At 47.6% G+C, this 26,672-nt stretch overlaps 1 protein-coding gene across 2 annotated transcripts in view; it reads right to left on the bottom strand.

Moving 5' to 3' along the window:
- The window catches only part of LOC135897768 (sal-like protein 3), a 175,748-nt gene extending 153,252 nt beyond the window's left edge, over positions 1 to 22,496 (bottom strand). The window contains exons 1-2 of one of the 2 annotated variants that reach the window (XM_070529623.1): positions 21,758 to 22,496; positions 13,336 to 13,398 (exon numbers count right to left, since the gene is read on the bottom strand). In XM_070529623.1, coding sequence (XP_070385724.1) covers positions 13,336 to 13,398; positions 21,758 to 21,842 — 148 coding nt within the window. In that variant the 5' untranslated portion in view covers positions 21,843 to 22,496. The remainder of the gene's footprint in view (positions 1 to 13,335; positions 13,399 to 21,757) is intronic. The other variant, XM_065426476.1, reaches the window with a different exon arrangement.
- Positions 22,497 to 26,672: the final 4,176 nt, after the last annotated feature.

The following is a 26,672-nucleotide window of genomic DNA, read 5'->3' on the forward strand; positions in this document are numbered from 1 at the left end:
TATTGCGCCCCCGGGAGCAAGCGAGAAATTACGGGCGCCCCGTTTAATTACAGGCCCAGCGGATGCAAGTCGGCTGCCGTAGGTGTCCGCAGCAGTGCGCCAGAAGCTGTCAATAAATGAGGCGGTATTCCTACAAATAAGCGCAGAGCTTCTTTCTTCGTGAAGCGCATTTTCCTTTTCTCTTTTTTCCTCCCTCTCTTAAATGTACAGGCGCGGCCGATGTACACGCACGCATTAGGAATGCTGTTAGCCCGGCGGACCGTCACGCCGCATAGACGAGTTTCTCGCCGACACATTTTACTCGTGAGGGTTGGCACCGCTGCTGTGCCGGCAATCCTAACAAAGAAAGAGTGAAAGAAAGGGAAGCAGGAAACTAGCATTATTATATTTGACTAGCACGCACGCCAGTTTAAAAAAAGAATGTTCGGAAGAGTATGTGCTCAGTCAAGGCTATATATAGGCAATTAAGGTTCCAGTGGTCCTGTCCACCATCTGCAAATCAATACACGTTCGTGCGCCCGCCTGAATTATGATAACTCGGCTGAAAACGAGCAACACCAAGAAAGTAAAAATTGAGACATTGCTTCGAATATGGTCCGCAGTGTTCGAAATGCGATTAGCATGTATGGACAAGTCTGCCGCAGCCTATCAATTCAATAAGAAGTCATAGTCCTTATACAACGCTGACTGCAATTTCATCGTTGCCGTCTTCTCTTAATCAACATCCTGGAAGAATAGTTACAATTTTGTGGATCATTTGGATTACGTCTGTGCAGCTCCTCAGCTATGCATATTCGTGGGACTTGCACGGCACGTGATAGCAGCCTGATCCCCCCTTACAAGCTTCATTCGAAGCACGGATTTCCCTTTGAGACTCCATGGGTAATGGTGTTGCAGCGGCTGATCGTATAGCATCCGATTACAATCATGGATACGATTGTAACTGGAATCAATTAGCTGCACAAAATTAAGCGTTCTCGACGGCGAGCTATACGCGACACTCGACGACGTGCACGATCATATATAGCGACACTGGCGTTCAGCATCAGCGTTACTGCAGCTCGATGGATGTGTTATACGTTTGACGCTGCTCACAGTTGGTTAGCTCGGCTGCCCGAAGCAAACAGCACAACTATTGCGGCCTTCGTGTAATAGCTTTTATTCGACGGCACTCTGACGTCCGTACGTCCTTGCCCAATTATGACGGACTACGTACCCTGCGCAGTGGCTCACTTGTGGTATTCTGCTCCTGCAGCACACGAAGTCGCAGGTCGGAATGCTGGCCATTGCTGCAGCCGCCGTGGTGGCTTAGTTGACTATGGCGTAGCGCAGCCGAGCTCGAGGTTGCGACTTCGCATTCCCGGCCGCGGCGGCCGCCTTTCGACGGGGGGCGGAGTGCAAGAACGCTCCTGTGCCGTGCATTGGGTACACGTTAAGTAATCCCAGGTAGTGCACATTAACCATTGAAATGGCAACTCAAGAATATTGTTGACCTAACAAAAAATATCTGCAAAAAAACGAGACAAATCTAAATATTGGTCTGTGGCTCCTAATTTACATCTGCTTACGTGTCTGCTCACACAAAAATGTCCGTCGTGAGCAGCACTGCAGCAGATGTTTTGATGACAATACTAGAAGACTTCTTCATTCCTTCTTAGCGCACGTGGTGGTCATATATTCTCGCCAATGTGATTTTTTTTCCCTTTATTTAAGCAAGCTGTTACTTTTAATCCCCATAGAGGTGCATCTCAAGAACACGAATTGACCTTGCCAAAGCAAGTACCAAACACTTTTGACCATACATTGACCTCCAACCCGTCAATATTTTTGATGTACTGTATCTCGCTTAGTTTTTTAGAGAAACAGTTCAATATTTCAGCTGGTGTGTATTTGAGCAATATAAAGGAGAACTAAAGCAATAGAAATATTCTAGACCAAGTTTTTCTTGTCTTGCCAGTTAAAGAGTTAATCCGGAGTCCCTCACCGCGGCGTGCCTCACAATCAGATCGCGGTGCTGACACGTAAGACTCCAGAAAGAGCGAGAGAGAGAGAGAGAGAGAAATAGAACAGAGTAAAGGCAGGGAGGTTAACCAGACGCACGTCCGGTTTGCTACCCCACCGTAAAACTCCAGAATTGATTAATTTTGGTCGTTGCGGCAGCATGCAGGCCGGGGACAGGACGCACATATATACGCTCGTGACATGTCAAAAGTTATTCTGATATCTCTGGGGGTCACGTTGCTCGGGAACACCAAATGAATGAATGAATGAATGAATCTACTGAAGACATATTTCTGTGCACCTGTGTTTGCGTTTTTGTTCCTTATCGCAAAGTTGTCGCCTCCACAGGCTACATACGCTGTTACATATGCTGTTACGTGGCCAGCAAAACAAAAAGGACGAAATCGGGGCGCAGGCGTTCACCGCACTATTATAACACGAAGTGGGCTCCTTGCATACCTTTCCTTGCCTTCCGGCGCGAGCAGAGTACCAGAAGGCACGTGCGAAAATTCTTCAGTGGTCGCCTAGCGTCATCCGCTTGCCAACTGACTCATCTCTGGCACTCCTTCAGGCGCTTTCGTTTGACGTCATGTAATCTGCGGCAAGCTTCCATAACGGCTATGCATGATTATTCCGTGCACTTCCTTGAAAATACCCACCCGCATTCTATCTTTCTCACTCGCTCTCTCTCTCTTTCCCCCTTGCTGCGTCCCATGTGTTCTACCCCAAGCACAAACGACGTAATCACACGAGCCCTGTCCAGTAGGCTAGCATTTAGTGACTCCAACTATCTCCGGTGTTGAGCCGGCCTGTTCATGGTTTGAATTCCGCCACCGTATCAATCTTGCTCCATCTTTTACTTTACAAAGCGGCAGCTCACACTAAGTTTTTCGTGAAATCTGGGTTCACGAAAGAGGAGAGCACGATTCATTTCTGAAGAATAGAGAAACGTATTGTCACGCTCTCCACAGACTCCTGTAAACTTCTCTTTCCACACTGGCATAACGGAGTTAAATTTTTATTGCTCCGATCACGAGGCGTGCATAACGATGGTGCACGCACCCCGACATACGATCGAAAAACATTGAAGTTGCGTTGACATTCGTTCGCAAAAAATTAAAAGAGAAAGGAAGAGAGAGAGAGAAAGGAAAGGAATCACCTGATATTTAACTGTCAGAAATAAATGCGTAACCATGAGTCTAGGACTCGCGTAGTCCCCTATATTTCGGAAGCTACAAATTGTAGACGTGTGAAACAGATGACATGGTAGTGACGGTGACATTGCCTAGCTTTGCTATATGCTGCCAAAGCAGATATAACGCGTATCAGAGCTTATCGTAAAGCTTTTTTTTGTAATTTTAGTTCCGCAGACACAAACAATTGCGCATACAGGCAGTTTATCACACGGCGTGAATAGCATTATGCTGTTAAAATTTAACCATTGGCTCCGTGTAGTTCCAAAAATCCTGCGCAAGTCGGCAAAGTCCAGTGATGTACTCTGGAAGCAATATTTTCTTACATTGCATGACTTAGTGCCTTCATGCTCCATATCGAACGAGTTATCGCCGTAGCAGTTTTGTTACGACGTTTATCTGATTGTCTCCGTTTAAATGACCCGCCAACGTTGCTTATTATTGGAATGCGCTGTAAACAACAAAACGGTGGCATGCACTACACGAAGAGCGGTAACAAGGTTAGAAGACGGCAAGATGCATGGTTAAAAATAGGCCCGCCACGAATAATAATAATATTTGGGGTTTTACGTGCCAAAACCACTTTCTGATTATGAGGCACGCCGTAGTGGAGGACTCCGGAAATTTTGACCACCTGGGGTTCTTTAACGTGCACCTAAATCTAAGCACACGGGTGTTTTCGCATTTCGCCCCCATCGAAATGCGGCCGCCGTGGCCGGGATTCGATCCCGCGACCTCGTGCTCAGCAGCCCAACACCATAGCCACTGAGCAACCACGGCGGGTGCCCGCCACGAAGTTAACCATTCTCAGCGCCACACGTGACTCGACGAAGAGCGCTCCGGGGAAAATGGCGGCCCCTTAAATGCGATAAGCTGCCACGACGTCCTCTCGGATGCGCCTGCAGCTACCTCACCGAGCTCGAATTGCACTTGCCGCGCCATCAGTGGGACAGAGAAGAAACGCGCGAGGTGAATACCGGGCCTCAAATAATAAAAGGAGCCCGTGTCACGCATGGCTCCTGCTCAGTCAGCCAAAAGTGGCAGGTGCCTAGGGGGCGTGAAATTTGCATAATCATAAAACAATACAAGGCCATAGCCGCTGCAGAGAAAGGCGGCTGCTGCATTCGGCGCACGTGAGCGCGGCTGGAGCCATACGTGCGGCGGCGGCGCAGACGGAACGTCCTCGTGGAATTACTCGCCGTGCAGCGGCGTGCTCCCCCGAACAAGGAGCCTGAATAATAAAGTGAAGGAAATATTGTAACACACGGGGGGGCACCGGAGGCAGCGACCCGGAGTTGCCAGTTCCAGCCACCGGCGGGTGGCTCCATCCCGCTAAGCGTGGAAGCCGAGTCGACGGCTCCTCGGGCCGTGCACGCGCCCCTAGCTCGAGGGAGTGGACGCACGGAGAGCGCGCCGCGCAATCAATTATGCAAATGCAGCCAATGTTGACACGTGACGCGGTGGCAGGCAGGGGCCAAACGCCGTTCCCGCTTCACTGCGCATGCGTCGTGGGGAGCTGGGCGACGCGACCCCTCTCGGCTTCGATGTGTTTGTTCTGCTCTTATACTCTGGATATTCCTTCTGGTATGCAGTCCCCGGCACCGCACAGCCATCTCCCTTCAAACGATCTGCGCCTCTTCCCTAAACCATCCTTCTTCTTCCTCTCGCTCTCTCTCTCCTTTCTTTCTACTCTCCTCCTCCATCGCCTCTCCGAGCGTAGAAAGCTCTTCCAACGGAAAGAGTGGCATCAAGCGGCCGCGATTCCGTTTCTTGATGGAGCTATGGTTAACCCCTGTTGCTACGTATACGGTATTTCTAAGCGGCCTTTGCTCAGTCGCGTAGCACTCAAAAACTGACGCAGACGTGGTTTGTCAGTGACGTAGGGCCGCATATTATTTAATGCTTAAAGCTACAGTCACTGAGCGCGTATGTTCGGACGTGCAAGCGCGCGTCCTGATGCTTTTCGTTATGCACTGATACAGTTAGACATACTGCTCCTGCGCAGGAAACGAACGCTATGGAACAAAACGTCTCCCGCATTCCGTTCACGTCTATATATTAACATGCACCCCGTTTACCTTCTTCCTTTGCTAACTCGGCGCAACTTTCCATTTCGTGATTTATGGGGTCCTTGCAATGTCGGCGGCGCGTAATGTACTTCGCCGTTTCCCTCTAGGCAGGTTTCAAGACGCTTATGGCATCTGTAATCCCACCGTGAAACGTGGTAGCTTCTGCGAGCCATTCCTCCTGTAAAGGACACAATGCGGTCAACTAGCAGCCGAGAAGTGAGAAACAAAAAGCGTACGCACGATAAGTAACCGCCTTCAACTTTTGGGAACAACTCCAAGAAAACAGTGGAATGTATATGACAGGTTATAAGAACCAAAGCGCTGGCGCCTCACAGCCTATACCTCGACACTTTTTTCTTGCAAAATTTCTACTCTACGAAAAACAGCAATAAAAATCCCCTAGAATCCGGCTGATATTCATGTGAATCCGCTAAGAATCCGCCGTGTAGAATTTTAACGAGAAAGGTGGATTAAGTATACGAATGAGTCGTTGTTAAGCCTATACGAACTAAATTATTACGTTAGCGACCCTGCCAACACAAGGAAGGCTGATCTCAGCCTGTGCTGGCGTTGACTGTTTTTTTAACTAAATCGCGCGCACGGAGAGTTGCATGAACATTTATTAAATCGCAACAACTACATCAAATACTAGCCTCTGAAGATCGCCCTTGCCGCTTCTCAAAAGCGGAAAGCTCATTTAACATCCGCTAGGTGTTGTCACCGATCCGCTAAAAATAAGCCCAGAGAAACTTCATGCGAAATCCCCCAAAAGCCTCTTTTTAAGCTAAAGGCGTATTCTGCCGCTAAGAAGCCCAAAAATTCGCTAGACTTTCCGGAAAATCCACTGAAATGACAACCATCTCAATTTTGCTTGGATATCTGCTCTGTTGAAGGAGACTAAACAATCTATTCCTTGTTATGTCCTTCAGGAAAATAAACAAACGTATGGTAAAATACCAAAGTAAAGGACATAAGTGGCTGGGTGAGAATTAAAGTGATCGCAACGGCGGTTTCTCCACTGAAAAGTCCTCAGGCCTGGTACTGCATATTAGCAGCAATGTTTGAATATGCGTGCACCTGCTTGACAAATACTCTAAGGCAACGCACGCTCTTTCTTTTTTCTTGGCCAAAGAAGCTTTATACATGAAGTGAGCACATAAAGACTCTCTTGCTGGTATGAATATATATTCGCGGTTTCAAGAGCCGCTGCACTGCACACAACGAAGCTAAGCCTGAACTACGTCGTGGAGATGAAAATTGAAAATGTACAACACCACTGACTGGTTTCAACCATTTCATTAAACTGAACAGATGGCTATTAATAAGCCCTACGTCATCGCAGATACAGTATCGTTGTATAACCACTACCCCTTTATCACGTTTAAAGGAAGAAAAGAAAAAAAGAGAAGGGGTGAGAAGTTGGCAATGCTATGTCACGATGGGTCTGAAAAGCAATAGAGATTCTCTACGAAGGTCTGTCAAGACGCCACGCAACTGACAGACCAAAAACAACAACTGCAACCTGTGTAAGGTGTCTTTACGAGTAATCCGGTGTTCTATTGCTGCAGCGTTATTTCCTAGTTCCGGCATAGTCCACGCGTACACTTTTTCTTGATCCGACGAGATAAATTAATGGCTTCCTTTCTGAGTAATGGAGAAGAAACTATTATTGTGATATTGTGAAACAATGCACAAGAGCTTACAACAGTCAGGTTATCACCGAAACCTTTGCTTCGCGGCACTTTTGAAGCCATAAAATATCGACGCCACACGCCAAAAAAAAAAAAAAAGGCGTCGTCAACACGTTACAACGGCTACTCATAGAAAAATGCACGTGTTTTTCACATAGTAAAGGAAGGGTCCGAATGAGACAAAATCTATTAATCTGTCCACTATGCACTCTGCACTGAATATATTTCATGGTTTGCATCTTTCTGGAAACGTTCGTTACTCAATGCCACCTAACACCACACAGCAGAAACGACGCTGAGGGGTCTGCACATTACAAACGCACACACGTACCCACGTGACCATATATGGACACGTAGCCAAGTGTACTATACTGCCTTGCAAATTTCAGCCTCATTTTCCTATTATATAATGGGACTCCATTTAAGTCGAACAGAAGCAGAATCTTATCCAATAATTTATTTCCCTTTATGACAGTACTTTCTACTGTAAGGTGCAATAGTTTACGGAGCCCATTTCGTGAGAAGACAAATTCTCCAAGCGGACTATGCGAGTAGCTCAGAATCAAGATATAAATGACGGTTGTCCCGTAGAAATGCAGAGTATATATACTAACCGATCCCAGGCTTCACAAGAGGAAAAGAGGCTTCACAAGAGGGGTCTGAGGTGCGGAAACAGCACAGAATGCGGCTATTTTCGCCGAACTCTGCTACAAGGCTAGATGACGCATTGTATTCCAGGAAAATATGTGCTAGCGTGCCTATACATTTCTCCAACATACTTGAAACCATCGATGCACGCGCAGCAGTAATTCGGCATTTACGCAGCTGTGTGACTTTTAACCGAATATCTCGTGACAGAGGACGTCATGCTCAAAATATGCTGACGGCGCTGTTTCGAGAACGCGAGTTCAGCAAAGAGGGTGTAGATGTAATGGGCCGTGCAAACCCTAACGCATTGAAAATCCTCGATCTAACACCAGACGTCGAGGTTGAAAACTGCGCTCCACCTGTGCGCCCGAGGCCGTCTGGCGGCAGCACTATTACACCGGCCCACAGGTACACAGACCGAGCGCGGCGCGCGAAGGCCGTGTGCAAACTTCGGCGGCCATATCTGTACGGCTGCAGGCACGCCGCGGTCGTGGCAGTTCATCAGGTGAGCACGTGCGTGTATTTTTCTGGCCGGCCGAGACTCGCCCATCCAGGGACGGGGAACCGCCCCCCTCCCGGGCGCATTCAACAATTATGAGCGTGCGCGCCGTGCACGCCGCATCCCCGCGAGGACGCATGGGGTTGGGGCTCGTTTAATGAGCTGTCAGAAGTGCAGTATTCGCATGCCTGTAACGACCTGCGCGCCCCTCTGAGGGGCCGCCTTCATCTTTGCTCTTTATGAATTCCCATTAGAAGCTTTCTCCCCGAGACGACCACCTTGCATCACGAGAACCGTGCATCCGGCACAGCGGCGCGCGCCTCTGCACGGCGCCCATGGATGCGCGCCGCCCTCGGCGGTGGATAAATAAAAGAAAGCTGATCGAAATCGCGTAACTGGCGCGCGCGCGGACACATGCAGCAGGAGGCCGTGTGTCATTCTGCCAGTGCAGCCCTTGAAGTGGCGCCTTGCCTTTCTCACGGCTGCCGACCGTGTTGTGCCTATGGCCGCAAAGTGGCTCCTCGGCGTTGCGCTCCGAAAGTGCACGTAACAATGCCGCGCCACAATTATGAACGCATAGTTGGAGCAATGTCGGCCGAACTTGGGTTTTGCCGTTGCCAACTGCCGGACAGCTCCTCCAGAGAGTTACTCAGATAAAGGCCGCGTCCGAAGCCTCCCACGAATGAGAAGCCCCGTCGGCGTCTTCCTCCCCAAAGTGCGCCCACATTGGCAACATGAATCTTGCGGAAACGAGTCTGCGTTATACAACGCGAAAAAAATGGGCGGCAGGGAGGCCGGGCGCGGCGATGCAGGGACGGGCCCCTTCCCGTGGTCGCGTGCGCCCTCCGCCAGCACGCGCGCTCCAGGACCGTCGTGGTCCAGGAATATGAGTCTGAGGCTGTTCACCTCCAGTCTTCATGCGGCGAGTTTCGTAAGCCAAACGACCATTTGGTAAGAGTTGTTGCGCCATAACCGACGGGGAGTCAGGCAGCAAGAACCAATGGAGAAGATTTGTTTTCCCAGCGGGTGGCGAGGAGAGGGCAGCGAGCGGACCGGCGGCGGGACGCCTCGCAAGGTGCGCGGGAAGCCGCACTCGGAGAGAGGGGAATATTAATAGGCTTTATTCAAAACAATCCGGCTTGCCTTGCGCAATGGCTCTGACGGACGGCGCAGGCATTCCTTCGCATTCTGTTATTACGACGTGTAACGCGTGCTTGCAGCCGTGCAGGCTCGCGCTGCTTCATCTGCGTGCAGCGCCTTGAGATAATTAGAAGAAAGGAACAGCGACACAAGTGGAGCAAGTAGAAGCGATCCAACTCTATTTACAACACAACTTTTTTGGAAGTTGGCTTTGGAATGCGTTACAACCGAAACATGCGGCGCTCCCTGAACCATACGCTTTCGTTTATGGTAAACAGGCTTCGGGTTTCCCGAGCAAATTAAACCGTTTTGTTTTTGGTTGGTGTCTCAAAAGTCTATATCCGGTACTCTCTCCCAGAAGAAAGTACGCTTCGTTCCTTCCCTATATGCCATCGGCCTTTGCCAGATGTCCGAGCGCAAGTGCAACTTAGGGCAAGAATGTTAGCGTTGCAGCAATCAGGGCTGAAAGAAACACCACGATAAAGAAACCCTTCGCCATCACTGTATACAGAGCACAGCTGCAATCGTGAAGTCAGAAAGTGCTAGGACAAGCTTGACATGCTTGAAAACAGCAATCCTGATGGCTGCTATGATTGAATAAGTGTTGGTACTAAGCATGCTTTAACCATAATCGTTTTGCAGCAAAGTAATACACGAGAGTCCCGCAGGGAAACGTTTTGAAAGTGAGAGACGCAGGAAGTGACCGTCACAAAGAACTGAAGTTTGACTTTAAGCTCTTTAATAGCAGTGACGTATACATAGACAGGACTTATATAGACTCGGGTGGGTGAGGTACAGCGGAAGAATTTGGACGCCAAATGTCTGGTCGATGATGATGACACCGAGAACCTAATTTACCTTTAGGTAAGCAAGCGCGAAATTTCGAAGCAGATGTCACGGCAGTATATTGTCTTTATTGCTATAATCGTATACCTCACCCTTTCCTAGTGGACCATATGTGTCATGTTGTCGTTAAATGCCCGATCACTTCTCAGTTGCTGACCTAAGGAACTTTATAAGAACAGAAACATTCTTTCATACAAATAGCACCACATGATCTGCAGCAGTTTTCGATACAGAGAAGCAACAGCCCTCAATAATTAATCATTATGCTGTAGTCTTCCTTGTTACCAATAAACGTGAAGCCATACAAACGACCCGCCACAATATTGGTGCCCACACAACCTGAAGCTATTAGAAAAAAAAAAAAGTTAGTAAAAAGTAGTGACGGGTGTACTTAAAATTTACCACATATGACTACCAGATTGCTAGCTGTTTACTAGCTTCGATAATGCAGACGTATAGTAAGCACTGTCTTTACAAGCAGTTAGTAGATTTCACAGACCAGTTAGTGAAAGGTCATCCACCATCACCTGTGGTCTAATACGTTGTGTAGTGGCGGTCTTACGGCGATGTTTAGATAAACTATAGCTTCTATCATTATATTGGGTTACTAATTATGCGCGGTGCACATGCATGTGCAGGCTGTACATCATACAAATGTAGTTTCATAACTTTGTTTATTTATCCAAATACATAGGTGCGCACCGACAGAACCTGAGCTTTTAAGAGCTCAGGTTTACGTACTCATGGCTATACGTACTCATATGGTCGTCCTCAGAAACATGTCGCGTATAGTACACCCCGATCATTGTATCGTGCGATACAGTGTTTCCCTTTGTCGCTTGTCCCTTTTTGTGCAGCGCTGCTTAATATACGCAGCCTAACGTTTCTGTCATGACACTTACGTGCCAATATCTGATGGTGTTATAAATATGACTAAACTATATGTGGCAATAAGTACCACATTTTTCTATTTTATTATTATTATTTTTTGCACACGTATTCACAATGCTTTAAGAGCAGAAGCGATCTAATTATTTCTTTAATGATGTTTTATTATTATTTATAGACAAGATGAGGTGAAACCGCCGCTTCTAGACAAGAAAGGCACCACATTAATATTTACGTTTCATAAACTGACCAGTTGTGTTAGTCGTGGGCACCACTTCCTTTGGGTGGTAAATGTAACCGGAGAGAGACAAGGATGCTATTTGTAACTTAAACTGGCGATATTTATAAACACAACACACAGACACATATCAGCAGACACACGAAATCGAAATTTAACGGCCAACTACAACGCTGAACGATACCATAATACACTATATCTTAATGTAATCAGTGCACCCCAGTTGAAACTCCGCAGCAACCCACACTACCTATAGTATCCTGGCTGCAACCTCGTTGCAATGGCTATCCATCAAGCGGTCGCGCTCCACGATGGTGCGCTTTCGCTTTAATATATGTAAGTCTACAAATACCTTGTGTCAGCTTGGCACATACATTCTGGGTGACAGGGCAAAGAGTGGGTATACATACCAACATCACATAAGCAGTGTCGAAGTTGCCTGTTCGGGCGCACGTACCCAGTGACCCAAGTTGTATACTAGGCCAGATAGCGACCAGCTGCATGTTGTCTAATGGAGCACATACCAGTAGTGACCCATGTTGTCTGCTCGGCAAGACGGCAGCCAGGACATACACATATAACGGCCCGAGCTAGTAGACCACTTGGGTCGTTGAGCATGTGCCACTGTTTGCTATGCGAGGTCGTCCAGTCATACAACGTGCCCGAAGTGCCTTAAGAAAGTGCCTTAAGAAAGCTGTGTATTAGTAATTACGAACACAGGGTAAAGTCGCTGTATAGACATACGAATGGAGAGATATTCCGACGGGGGCGGATTGCAAAAGGGCTCGTTTACTTTAGCTATATGTGCACGTTAAGAAACCATCCGTGGTCAATATATTATGCCAGAGCTTCTCATTATGGCGGCACTAAAATTAAAAAAATTAAATTATGGGGTTTTACGTGCCAAAACTACTTTCCGATTATGAGGCACGCCGTAGTGGAGGACTCCGGACATTTCGACCGCCTGGGGTTCTTTAACGTGCACCTAAATATAAGTACACGGGTAATTTCGCCCCCATCGAAATGCGGCCGCCGTGGCCGGGATTCGATCCCGCGACCTTGTGCTCAGCAGCCTAACACCATAGCCACTGAGCAAACACGGCGGGTCTGGCGGCACTCGTAGCTCATGTGTTGCTTCAGGGCGTTAGGCCCCTTAATTTCAATTTTGTTATGTATCTTTGAACTTTTGCAAGAGCATTTTCTGCTGCTAATGAGAACGCCCGTTTTCTACTTAATTTTTCATAGGTGTGTTGTTTCAACTGCGCGCTTATTTCCAGGTGCGAGCTCAATTACTGGGGTTGTGTTGCTAGATCAGTGTGCTTGAAATGTCTGCTGCCTGTGGCATTACTATACGATATTTCTTTTAGAAACAAAAAGCGTGCAGCTATCAGCAGCTATAACCAGTGGCTGTCCTGCTTTAAATGGCTTTAGGTTCACTTTGTTCGCGTTGAACCAGCGTTGCGAAGTGGCTAAGCCAGAAATACATCAGCTCTCATTACCTTCCCCATTCAACCCCCTCCTCCCGTGAGGTTCTCGTCAAAGAAGAAAGAAAAAAGGAAGAAATAAAACAAGGCAAAATTTACATCGACAGGATCTGAGGGTAGTCAAAATCTCTCGTCCTCATTATTCTACTGCTTTGGCTAAGTGCACGATAGCCTGAAAGTCCCGTGCGCGGTTCGACGCACACATGTACTAGCGTGTCCAATCAAGCATGTGTCGTAAAAGCAGTGTTTGTTTTCGCACTAGCTTTATGACAGAGAGAGGCTCTCGCGCTGCTGGCCGAGAGGGAAGGTGGACAGGAAAGACCCGCCTCAACGTCATACGCAAAGGCGGGCGCACACAGGAACCTTTGGCTCTTCGTCTAGATCCCTAAACCACGACTTGGCTTTATGGGCGCTGCCATATACGCGTGTCGGTGCTTCGAGCGGGCAGAGGCATCCGGTGCACAGAATCATGCGTTATAAATATCCCGCGAGCGTGACCAAACACACAGAGACCCGAGAAGGCAGGAGCTTTGTCCACTTTAAACAGGCTGTGTATTTAGTTCTTGTATATACTGTTTGGGTGGAATGAGATGTTCAACAGCAAATGCGTACACGTAAGACAAATGCTGGAAACTGACCCCAGAGCAAGTAAGCTTCAAGGCCAATGCCGGCTCCTTTGCTGGCAAGACGAATCCCCGTGTCTAGAGAGAGAATAATAAGAAAGCGGCAATGAGTGGGCATAGCGATGTAACACATACGAAGGAAATGGGAGATGGGCCAGTATATACTGGAGACAAAACAAGAAGTGATTAAGGGAGAAGTGCATTGTATTTGTTCCTTGTGACCTATACAATGAGATATTTCGACGCAACCGACAATGGGAACCGTTATATATGATACATTCTTTGGACGAATGCTGTGACGGCCATGTGGTACTCAAGCATCACAATGCCGAGTAACTTAAAGTTATAAACATGATGCCATGACTGAGCTTTCCAGTCTTGTCTAGACTCTATCTTCCGTGTCTTCATAAAAAGCTGCTTGAGAAAGGGTCAACAAAGGTGATCCTTCCGGCGCACTTATTCAAGTCAACTTCCGCTAAGTCGGTTCCAAATGTGTCCTGCATTGCAGCCATCGCCATCCGTTGAGGTGCCAACTATTCTTCGCTCACATTTGAGATTAATATATTTGTAGAATATGTGAGTGCGCGCGTGCGAGCTAGTGTGTGTATGGAGGGAAATGGGGGTGCCACCTAGCTATCCTGTATGAGAAACTAAAATGTAGTTGGTTTTTTTTTTCGTTCGTTGTTTGAAAATGTTGAGCACATGCTGCCACGGCGTCTGTGGTTCTTGAAATCCGGATACTGAGATGGTGGGAAATATGGTGACAAGCTCATAGCTGAACTACAGCGACAGTGTGCAGCAGTTATGTAGACAGTGGGATATTTCGAAGCGAACGGAAAGCTGCCCGAATTGCCAATAGCCAACGGTTCCATTCCATTAATCAAGAAAACATTTACACATCTGTTGTTAGAAAGTTGAAGTAATCCCGAATGCCTCGCAGTAATACTTGTTTAATTTCCAATGGATAAATTTAGGAGGCTCGTGAAACTAAGCAAATAAATAAATAAGTATACAAGGTAGGGAATAGCGCAGTTACCTTTGAAGAAGTCAGATACATGGCTGTTTCATGCGGTGGGACAGCCAAACTGTTATTTTTTATTTTCTCAATGCTTCGTTTTGGCATCTGCAACAACCTGCAAGTTCATCCTTTCTACCAGCAAATGCATCAGTCATCTCCGAGGGCAAGTTTGGGAGTACAGGCACATGACACGTATCCGTCTTGTAACTGTGTCAAATTTATCACCGGTAAACAGTGATGGCCCCATTTCCGCGGCAATCACTCGATGACGTGTGGGACGCTTGACACCTCATTAAATGAGCTTGTACGGTCTAAGTACAAAAATATTGATTAAAAATGAGTGCAAGTCCTCACAATGCATCACAAATATGCTCTAGATAGGCAGCGCCACCGACTAATGGGGTAAGCTGGAAGTATGCCTTTTTGTTTCGGGAGAAATAATTGTAGACTGGATTATGTTGAAACAGTGGTGGGCATTGACGGGAAAATGAGACATCTTCTTCTGCTTTATGTATCTTCGTTTGATGGGATTGAAAACTATGTATTATGTTTCACTGCATGCAGCGCCAATCTCTTGTTATGACCTTCTCCCACGTACTCATTGCACATTTCACTTGTTTTTATCTCAGTTTGCCATATTTCTCCAGACTGAGCCTGAGCGTAATGGGACAAGCGCCTCCCCACAGTGGCGCTAGTGAAGCCGCGCAACGAAAAGTTAGTAGCAAAAAGAGTTCTCATTGCGACGTTTATGTAAATTCATGCTTTAACAGCGATGTACCAGGCATCGAATATACTTTCGTTAGAAATTCCCAGGAATCTAACTATAACAGCCTGGAGGTGTGTTGCCCTTGTTCGCTGAATTTTCGACACACTACGGTAACGAGCACATAACTCGCCACTAGTAAACTACAACGTGACTACGCCTAGAAATATTGCAAGGGAAAGCGGGGAATATATATGCCGGAGGGGAGGGGGGGCGCTGTCTGGCTACGTACACTGAAAGTTGGACTTTGTCCGTAAATTTCACGTTTCCTGAGTTTCACTTTACCGCCAGGTGAACATTAAAAAGGGAAACCTCGTCCACTATAAACATTCCGCGCTTACATGGAGTCCTTGAACGCCTGCAACTGTTACACACTAAATCAGTTCAGTGAGGCGCACAGAAAGAGCGAAACCAGAAAGAAAATGCAGAGACGGCGAAAGGCCGCAACGGAAAAAAAAATAAAAAAATAAAGGGAAGACAAAGTGAAGTGCCCCTGCGGCCAGAGAACGTGCACCGGTGGAGGCCGCGCGTGTGACTATTAAACGGCGGCTCCGGCGAGGGGTGGCGGCGGCGCGACTGGCTGGCTAATGTCTCAACTTAGCGCTAACCGGCAGCCTTCCCGCCCTCCGTTTACACGGTCATCGCGTATGCGAAACTATCATTACACACACACACGCGCGAGCGCGGTGCGGGGAGAGAGCGCACGATGATGCCGCGCGCGGCCGGTGCCCGAAGGAGGGCCAACACTCTCGCTTTCACGGTTCGGGCCCATTTGTGCCCGCGCGTCTCTCGCGGGCACAAGAGGAAGAGCGAGCCGCGATGAGCGCTGCTCCTCGGCGGCCGCCCGATCGTCCTCCCCACCCACCCGATGGTCGGGCACGCCGAGCGGGGCGAAAATGTGCCAACTTTACTCGCATTCGTCGTGCCCCTCCAAGCTGCGGAATACAGGCGTGGGAACCCCACCAAAACCTTTCTTTTCTTTTTTCTTTTTACGGCCACTTGTGATCCAAAAACACACGACCCTTGTCCACGCACCGAGACTGCAACCGCAGGCGTAGAAAACATGAGTGGCGCACGGTGCAAACGCTACTGACATTGGTACCGCAGTATATACGTGACGCTGTGCGCTGAACTTCGCCGCCAGACTCCGTGCGTGAACCATTCGCCGCTTTGTTCGTCATGCCAACGAAGCAGGAGTTATCCAACACGGTTCTTTTTTTTTTTCGGCGGTGCCCGAGATAGCGTGCTCGAAAGGACGCGCTACAGAAGGACCTTCAACAGAAGGAGAGCCTTCCGCATGCGTGCCTGCAACCCCTCGTGTTTCACGCAGAGTCCATAATAATCCGCAATGAAGTCTCACACTTTCTTTTTGCATTTCTATGAGACACTGGCTTACTCGACGTTTGGTAACACACCCCAGTAACATTGCAAAAGACCTGAGGTGGAACAGTTGCCGGCCTCGATCGCCAGGCTAGAACTACCTGCATCTACAGCCACCCCAATGTGTTAAGGTTCAGTTGTCGTCGATATATTCTTCGCAAGTTTAACCTCTGCAAGGCATCGAATTACGTATTTGCGCGCTTAGGAATGTCGGTTGCGACAAAAAAAAAAGAAAAAGAAACATGCCTGTCCAGTTAAACAGATGGAGAATATTTCTCAGAATATTTATCTCCCCATTGTTGGGCAAGAATGAAACTCAGTGCTTGGAAGGCTTGAGAACTGCTTGGAAGGGTGGAGGAAGACAACGTCAGACGACGTGTTTATGACATCTATACTTGGCCAAGCGGAAAGATGCACAACTGCTTGAAGGATTTGTGCTTGCGTTGTAAGACAAAAGAGGATCTCAACAATAAATCGCACTGCTTTGCAAGCTTGTGTAGGGGTCAGGATAATGAAGCTCACTTCTTTCTTGAGACGGACTCTTAAATAGTGCTATATAGCACGCACACGGACAAGCCAGTTTTCGTGAATGCATTGAATGGCAAGTACGATGTCCTTGTTTACAAATTAGAGCGATATTGTGGTTTATAAGGCTAAATTTCTCCTTTTGTTAGGCGCTACATGCCTTTAAGCCTGTGAGATCTGTATACGATCTTAGAATACGCTACCGCTCACAAAAAAAGTGGTCGGAATAAGGTAGTGATTTCGGATAGTTTACTCATTCCTTCAAGAAAAAGAAAGTTTAAGCCCATTTAGTCTCAAGGAACAGTAAACAAAAAAATAATCAAAAAATCTTAATTTTAGAATAATATTCACATTTTCTAATCCATATTTGCGCAGCTATGGTTCTGTGCTGTGTTCAAGGACATACGTTACAAAACTAACAAAACGACACGCATGTGGGTATAATAATAATAATAATAATAATAATAATAACAACACACTGTATATAATCGCAACCAACCAACCTTGGACTTAAAAGCCGTCAATGACGTTCCTTCAAGCACAGAGCTGGTCGCTCGCGATTCGTCAAGAAATCCTTCAGGCATGTAATTCTTAAGTCACACAGAGGGACACAAGGAGACGATATGTGATAATTCATCCGGTTTTTATTCAAAAAGCAGAAGAGCTACACAAGTGTGTTTACAGTCGCACAATTGCCTCAGGGAAAATCTATCAAGTCTGCGAAATTGCGTTATAATAACGCTGGCCTGCCCGCAATGACATGATAAATGTGTGTGCACAAGCATACAACTTCGTCCACGAATATCAGTCGTGAAAAAAAATTGAGCGATTTAACCGGTATGTAATATCATTTACAACACAACTGACACATAAGGCACCTAGGCTTCCACGCAGAACCCTGGTAAAAGTAAACATTTTTAAAAAAGAGCATGATGTTGTACTCAACAATTGTTTAGGCACTCGAAAAATGAATGGTTACATGGTTGTAAAGAAGAAAGAAAGGCACAAGCACCAGTGTAGACACGCGTGCGATAAATCCTTGGGGCTACTTAGAAAGCATTAATACTGGATCACTGAGTTCTCCATGTCAACGCACTGAACCTCACCAGTAAGCTGGTAATGCACAGGAATTACGTACGCCACGGGGCAATAAAAGGGCTACAATAAACGCTACAATACGCCTTCCCTGCCATAGGCCCGACCTTTAACTACTAAGGTTTCCAAGTGTGAATATACGTATAGCAGAAGACCAAACGCATATATATCAGTGCACTAGTTATTACGGTTTTAACCCGAAAGTTTATCTCGCTCCTCACTTTATTTCTGCATAGTATAAGCTGTTTTAAAACAAGGTTTCTGTCTCAGGGTCCTATGCGGAAACCTTTCATTTTTTTTTTCACAGCTTTCTTTAGGCAATGTGCAAGATATCGATACGCAACAATTTATCTCGTGGGTTGAAGTTTCTCTCTGGACTTGCGATTTCATCTGTGATTCCCTGCAAAGGTGTTCTGTTACTCGGCTGTTACGTAAGAGCCCTGGTACTGGAAAATGATGCGGACAGCGACTCATATGGCAAACCCAATAAATGCATGCTCCGCCCACACAATAACCGCACGCGTGTTCATCACAGCAAGCACACTTCCACATAGCAGCGGTATATGTGCATCGAATGGCCAAGCAGTCTGTTGCGAATGAAAGGGTTTAAGGAAACGTTCAACAGAGGGGTTACGGAACGAAGAGAGAGGATGAAAAAGCGTAACACTGGAGAAGCCAGGCAAAAGCAATGTAGCTTGGTCGCGTCGAAGCAACAGCGGAGACTGAGGGAAAAAAAGAGCAGCCTTCTCACTGTTCTCAAGCCTTCAGCATGGTGCGCCCGTCGCGCTATGATGTAACGAGTAGTCTTCCGACCATAGTAGCTAACTGTTGGCAAACGATCTCTCAGCACGGTTAAATCTGCGTGGTTTAGTCTCGAAACGTAGATTTAATCCGTGTACAAGGGGAAATTGGCACAGCCATTCCCGTAATCAGCGACGTGTATTCTTTCTTGTTTTTCCTCTCGCTTGATGGCAGTCACTTCAACCGAGTTTTAGATGATTTCGGTAAAGCTCCAGGCATGGATGAACTGAATTTTTCTAGCGCAGAGGTAAGCGATAAGCGTGGTCGAACCTCGCTCGGAGCAGGAAACAGCGCGATCGAACGATCGAATCCTCTTAAACAGTTCAGCATACGCGTCTTACAGCCGATGAGTTTCAGAAGAAAAAAGTGTGCGCCTAGTTTATCTCGCACTGTCTGGAAAGCAACCCGACCGCTGTATGCGAGCAAAAGAAAGAGAGGATAAGAGCGAACGCGCGAACATTAGGGAAACACTCGGCACCCTGTGCATCTTGTCGCCTCAGCCATCCCCCCCTTCCCCTCCTCAATACCAAGGCATTTCAGTAGTCCTTCAAATTCGCGAAAAGAAGGGGGGGGGGGGGGGAATCGATCGCTCACAGCGCTTCTTATTCCACGATGACATCGAGTGATGCTAAGCTTAAGGCTAGCCAGCCGGAGCACGTTTTTGATTTTGGTCGCGATCGAGTGCATTTTCGGTCAGACGAGAGTGCACGAACGAGGGCATTTGCAATGTGCGTGCGACTCTTAAGATATTGCGCGCGACCAAAATGCAAACACGTGAACCACGGGGGCCTATTTTCATGGCTGCAGTGCTACCTGCAACACAATGCGCGCATTACCTCAAAAGAAGCAACATGGCACAGGATCATCTGTCGTGCTTGTTGTTTTGCTGATGTCTGAAGTATCTATAGAAACTGTTTTTTGCCGCTGGCGTGGCAGATGGAAAGTTTCCGGGTGTTGCCCATTTTTGACCGCTATAGGCCAGGACATTCACGCAGGATGTCGATCTTGTTTGCTTTCGTGCTCTCCAACAATTTTCACAGATCATTTCGATGACTAAAAACGTTTTCGCAGGCTGACAGATGACAAGATGTAAGGGAATCTTAGCGTACCTGAATGATACAAAGCACTTTGCCAGGGCACAGATGCGATGGTATAACAGCTGCTAGTAATGCTATAGCTACAAGGTCTTGCGGTGGCACGGCAGCAGCGCGAGTCAGAAGGGCGTGTTGAGGCACTCGGTCGTATTGTGCGCACGTCTTTGAGCGGATCGCTGATGTGGAAATTGTTGAAGTCTGCCTGCACCATATATGTTTCGGAGGTGTTTATGCGACGGCAATTTATTTCGCATATGGAAAGATTCTCGCGCTGTTGCGTGCAAGTATTCTTTTGGAGACGACCATCAAGTCTCGGTGTGTCCACGAATGTCAGAGGAGCACCGTGATGTGCCGCCAAAGAACTACACAAATCATGCGTGTCCGTGCTGCCTATATATGCGTAAGTGCTAAAAACGCGTCACAGTGTTGTCATTATGTTGCCATGCAAAAGTGTTAAATGAAGAACAGAACCATCTCGGCATAAGTATACAGCTGCCTTCAGCTTGTACTGTCAGAAGGGATATAGTAAGCGCAACGAACTTGCAAGCTCCCTGGAGCATACTGTGTTTGAGTCGCCCCGGCAGTCTCCTGCAAATTGAGGTAGATAACTATAGCTTTACGTATAGCAAATACTTCTACCGTGTTCTGTTGAGCTCCCACACGACCATCTTTCCCTGCCATTGGATTCAACAAGCCTGACACCTCATAAACTATCCTACCTTTCGTTTTTTTCTCGCAAGAAATTTTGATATTTCGGGTCTGTATGATCATACGGCACAGTTCAGTCAGATACGCAGAATAAGTGACTGAAGCTATATACCCCCTTCATTTCACAAGGCACACCACAACCGTCCTGTAAGGCTGCCATTTGTTAAAAAGCATATCGGTTAGCATAATACGATCAGAACGAAATAAATATGCATTAGGCCATTATATATTATAGACATATGTCCGCACACTCCCAAAACCATTTTTTTCGTAATTTATGTCCGTGGTAATAATTGTCATTCAATCCACAATTTCTGCCGAAAAGATCGAACTTATCTTTATGAATAGATAAATATAGTTCTATAAAGAAAACGCATTACCAGTGGCAGTTCATGCGTCAAGCGTCCCACACACATTGCAAGTCTGTAGCATCCAAATTTGACTTAGAGGTATACTTTGAAAATAAGGAAACATATTTCTTTATGGTTCTGAAATCGGTAGGAAGTGTCGAGGTCTGCTCACGTACAGTGGCAGCACAAGTCTTTCAAATGTCATTGTATGGATGGCGCATTGCTTGTAAGCATTCATTACTTAATAGGTGGCAATTTACAGTTCGTTTAGTGGCTCCACATGAGAAGCAGGGGCCAATATTTGCCTCACGTGCTCGGGCAGATGTGTTTCAGAACTCAAAGTTAAAGCACAGCTACAAGCACCAGGCTGTGTGAAAAGTTATATTTAAATGCATCCTAAAGCTCACATGTGTCAACGCAGCTGGCCATAAGTAAAATGCTGTCAAGTAGCACCTACGATTTTTACGTAATATCGCCGCTATAGTGCCTTTTGAGGTACCTGACACTCACCCGGCTGTTGAAAAGACCGCGTCAGACAAGCAAGTAAACTCAATGAGGAAATGCCTCCACCGCGTTTGCCCGAGTGCATCTGTTTGTGTGCTAAGGGTGTGTAAGCGTGGTGTCACGTGCCTTCCGCCGCCAGGCGCTGTCGCGACAGGCCTGACAGCGGAAGCGGCGCGAGTTTCACGCGCGGCGCACTCACCGTTGTGGCTATTCCCGACGCAGAGGGAGCTTGACGCTGGTGACGCGATGTGCCTACTGGGACAAGCTTGCTTCCGTCGGGACATAGTCAGCTGGACCGAAGTACCGTCACCACACTCGACAACTACGCGCCCCCGGCAGCAAGGCACCGGCTAACCTCGAGCCAGCTGGCGGTCACTCAAGTCTGCGGCCAGCGTCTATCTCACACCAAGTTCGCCAGCGCGACTACGGCAAGCGACGCTCGTCCGTGACAGCACCCGCAAAGTGAACGCTGTAGCAACGCGACGTCTTGCACAAGTCCGTCGACGACACTCTAGCAGGTGTCGCGACGCACCGGGGCACCTGTCGTCCCGAGAAGCTTCGTCGGAGCACCAGATTGAAGGCTCGAAGGCAATGTTCTAAGCACAGTGTCAAGGCCTCCTGGACAGCGCTGATCGGTGAAGCGCGGCGCCGCGTGAGTAGTGGCTGTTCCCAAGATGCACGGGATGTGGGTCTCGTGTCCACGTGAGGAGCAAAACAGTCGCGCGGGCTGTTCAGGGGGCAGCTGGCACCCGCCGGCCGACAAAGGGTGTGCCCCTTTCTGTGCGGCGGCTTGGCGCTCGTAGTCGGGGGTGGTGCCGCGGCCGTGGTCTGGGCGCCCAGGCGGTCAGAAGCAGCAGCGTCCCGGTCGCAGCGGGGCCCCCGCCATACCGTCGGCGGGACACCACAGAGCTGGGATGGAGGCTCGCCGGCGAGCAGCGCTCGAGTGATCGGAGCGCCTGCAGCGCCGCTGCGGCCCTGGCGGTGGGCAAAGAAAGAAGGGAGGGGATGCCGCCGCAGAGAGCGCCGCCCCTCGGTCACGGCACCAACCGAGGAGCCGTCATAACCGGCCGCGTATTGGATGACTAGCGGGGACCCTTTGACGCCTGCGCAACGCCCCCCATCTTCGTTTCTGTATTTCTGCGCGCACGAGCGCTCGCGCTCACCGCCGAGGGGGGCGATCGTTTTTGAGTCCGACGGTCGTCCGCCGGGGGGCTCCGCCGCGGCGGCCGTTCCGCAAAAGGCGCGCCCATGGTCGTTGCTCCGGCGCCAGCGGCCAGAGCGGCCAGCGGTCGACCGCAACGCTGGCGCGCACTGATGAGCCCGCGCGCTGCGCGACGTTTTCGTGGGGCGCATATGCGCGCTCGCGCCCGTAGTAACCCAGTGGTGGACCGGTTTTTTTTTTTGTTGCTTTTTTTTGCGCTTCTTGCATAAGCGAGTTTTGTGTTGGGGACGTTGGGAACATTTGATGTTCCCAATGTGCAGCTGCCATAAAGGAAAAAAAAAAAAAGCCAGAGATGTCGCAGCGACGTGCATTCATTAGAAACACGTGAGAGCAGTGGCTGCTGACACGCAACGTCTAAGCAGCCACTTGTAATCTATGTAAACTGTAAACTTATGAGAAAACGTTGGCTTGCTGTATAATCTTTAACGTTGATTCACATTAATATTACATTTATTATTATTATTATTATTATTATTATTATTATTATTATTATTATTATTATTATTATTATTATTATTATTATTGTTGTTGTTGTTGTTGTTGTTGTTGTTGCTGTTACTACTACTACAATTATTCACGTCATGTACAAGTACATGATCCTGGAGAAGACCAGCGGAAAGAGCTGTCATAAACGACAGCTTGACAATCCAGAAAAATCCAAATTTTCTCATACGTCTAGAATGTAGCGCAATTTCCACACCTTCTATAGTCGTATTAACAGGTTGCCAATGTGGTCATTCGTGCAGGTGATCACTCAGGTTACCCAAAAAGTAAGGCCCAGATTACGGGGGCCTTACCGTAGTCTGGGTCTTAACACACGCGTATTTTCGGGGTGAGGAAGCCACCGTACTTTTCTATTTTTAATGGTGACCCCTATTATTGATAAAGGAATTCACTGCAACGAAAACATTACAACCGCTCCAGGAATTTCAGAGACAGAGGGAGAGAGAGAGAGAAACAACTTAATAGTGTCTGAAGAGGTTAGTCATGGCATGCTACTGTGAGAGAGTGAAGGATGGAAGAAAGGGCGCGCACACACACACATACGCGCGCACGCACACACACACACAAACTCGCGCGCGCGCGCGAGTTGCACCAGCACACAAATTATTTACATATAGTCTCGTTAGGCCTGTATCCCGCAGGAGCACTACAAGCACTTTAGTTGGGCGCACTGCAGAGAGCCAGGACACCGGCATGGTCCCAGAAGGCCTTGCAGTTCAAGTCGCGTGAGTTGTCGCTTGTTTAGCTACTTAGTCACCCACCGCGATGGCTGAGATATGGTGTTCTGCTGCTGATCACGAGGTTGCGTGTTCGATTCCCGGCCGAGCCGGCACAGCCCTATGAGGGTGGAGCGCAAGAACGCTCGTATATCGATCACTGGGTGAACGTTAAGGAACTCCATGTGATTAAAATTAATCACAATCACCCCACAACTGCATGCCTCGTAGCCGAGCTGCGGCGTTTGCACGTCATACCTCGTCAGTTATTATTAGCTGCACATTTTATATGTCGCTAAATACATGTCACAATGCCTGGTCAGCAAGTTCCAAGTTTGAGACGAACCATGATGACAATTTTTATTCCCTCTATTAAACTTCTGCTGGATGCTCTTTTTGTGAGGGGCTTCTTCTATAACGGCATTCGTGCGGCGATGGCTGGCAGCGGCAGCGTGGGGCGGTCGGTATCGGATGTCAGCCTGAGAAGAGCCAGCAACGCAGCCTGCATCGCATTCCCGAAGCGGCCAGTTAATCATGCAGGCATTCCAACTGCATGCACGCCGGCGTCTATAGAGCCGGCGCAGCAACATGTGTCGAATATAAAGCGAATAATATATAGAAGCACCGTAAACGCTCCATATAGTGCGCTGTTTGAAAAATCTCGTGTATATATATAGTGAAGGAATTAGACTGGCTACAGCGAAGCTTTCGCGAAGACTTCGATAAATGTCGGGCTCTGGACAAGCAGACCCTTGGGACTTCCGAAGGGTTCGAGGACTCTTTTGCACAACTTCACTGTCTCTGAGGTACGAGTTGCTTAAGATTACATACATCTGCGAAGGCTCTCTCTCTCTCTTAAGCAAAGAATCAATTGTAATGTTTATTCATCGTGTTGCCATTTCCGTCTAAAAACGCAGTCGTTAATCGATTCATTTTGCAAGTATACTTGTGATCTTGCATAACCATTGTTTAAGTAATAACGAACCTGCAGTAAACGTGAGATCACATCGGAAATTCAAAACGCAGTGTATGAGAAAGGTTACCTTTCTCCGGTTTCTGTTGTCGGACCGGCAAACATTTCCCCCCTTTTGGAAGTGTTGAAATGCACAGCAATATTTCACACACGGACAAAAAAGAAAACAACAACCTAACAATTGAGAAACTGAAAGCGTGCGTACTTTCGTCGTGCAAAACAATGTATTCTCTGATAATTTTTAAATATCGTTGATGGCTTGCTTGTTTGACTTACGGTGTTAATTTGACGCCTCAAACTGACACCTGCGATACAAGACATAGCGTAGTGGGCGGCTGTGGGTTAATTTTGGCTGCCTGGGGTTCACTAATGTGCCCCTAGAGAGACCCTTCCATCGGGGTGTGAGAGCACCTCCGTTCTATAGGCTGTTGCGCCTGGGTGTAACACGCACATACCATCGACGTGACTGGTGTCTTTGAACTGGTCCTCAGGTTCGCTCACACCAAGTAGTATTACGGTGACGCCCAGGACGTTCTACTGCTTCTAAGAACAGCCTAGAGCTGTTCTAGACACTTGATCATTTGACTGTGCGAGGCGTGTGCATGTTTAAGGAGGGTTGCTTAAACGAGAAATAGTACTGCTTTATTCAAACACATTGTACTTGTCCGCACACGCATATTCACAGTTACAGTTGACGAAAGTGTACTTAGGCGTGTGAAGTTGAGAAGCGACCAACCCGAAGACTGTGAACGATGGCTCATGGACAATACATTTATGAGTCGTTCATGCGGCATCTGCATCAAACGGGCCAATGTGCTAATTTTAATTTCATTTCGACATTATGCCACGTAGCAACTCAAGGAAATAAATAAAATAGTAACAAAGACACGTGTGTAGTCCGAGTGACAGCAATTGTAGGACACTTCACTGCAGATATTACCGAAAAAAGACACCGCACAGCACAGCGTGACACCTTGATATTTACTACTCAAACGCAATTCCAGCAGATGCATCCGCGCCGGAGTAGCGTGTCTCTGAAAAGCATATATATCTGTCGCTCAGTCTATACGAGCCTGTGGCACGTTATAGGTCGCCTGACTCACGTGCTGACAAGAGAACGCGATCCCCTTCGACGCTCAGCGCACAGTATACTTTCGATATGAAGGAACGAAGAAGAAGAAGAAAAACAGCGCTAAATAAAGTGTCCGTAGTATAGTGTATATGCATCTGCACGGCGTGTTCACAACAACTTCGGATGGCTACCTTGATGGCGTCTGATAGCCACTTTAGTCCACTGTGCGTTAGATGGGGAATTCGTCGATGCCATTTATCAGGCGGTCGCAATGCAGAGAAATGAAATACCTAGCGTATACCAGAATAGAAATAGAGGTCGGAGCGGAGATCAAGAAGGGAAATATGCACATGAAGACACGGGTTCCAAATGTTAAGGACGATTTTATGCGCCGTGACTTGCATTCGTTGTTGTTGTTTCGTGTTTTATTTTGATATTGTATAGGTTGGTGTTTACGCGAGCTAAAGTATCCTTCGCTTATTATTATGTCATCATTTATTTAACCAAATTGATATTTTTGTTATAAGTGAAACGGTGCAGCCCAAACACCTTCATTTGGACCAAGTTTGGCCCTACCTATCGGCGGAGAGGTAGTCAAAGCGCGAGGCAGGAGAAATGCAATTATAT

Source organism: Dermacentor albipictus, chromosome 1 (assembly GCF_038994185.2).
Source record: "Dermacentor albipictus isolate Rhodes 1998 colony chromosome 1, USDA_Dalb.pri_finalv2, whole genome shotgun sequence".
NCBI lineage: Eukaryota > Metazoa > Arthropoda > Arachnida > Ixodida > Ixodidae > Dermacentor > Dermacentor albipictus.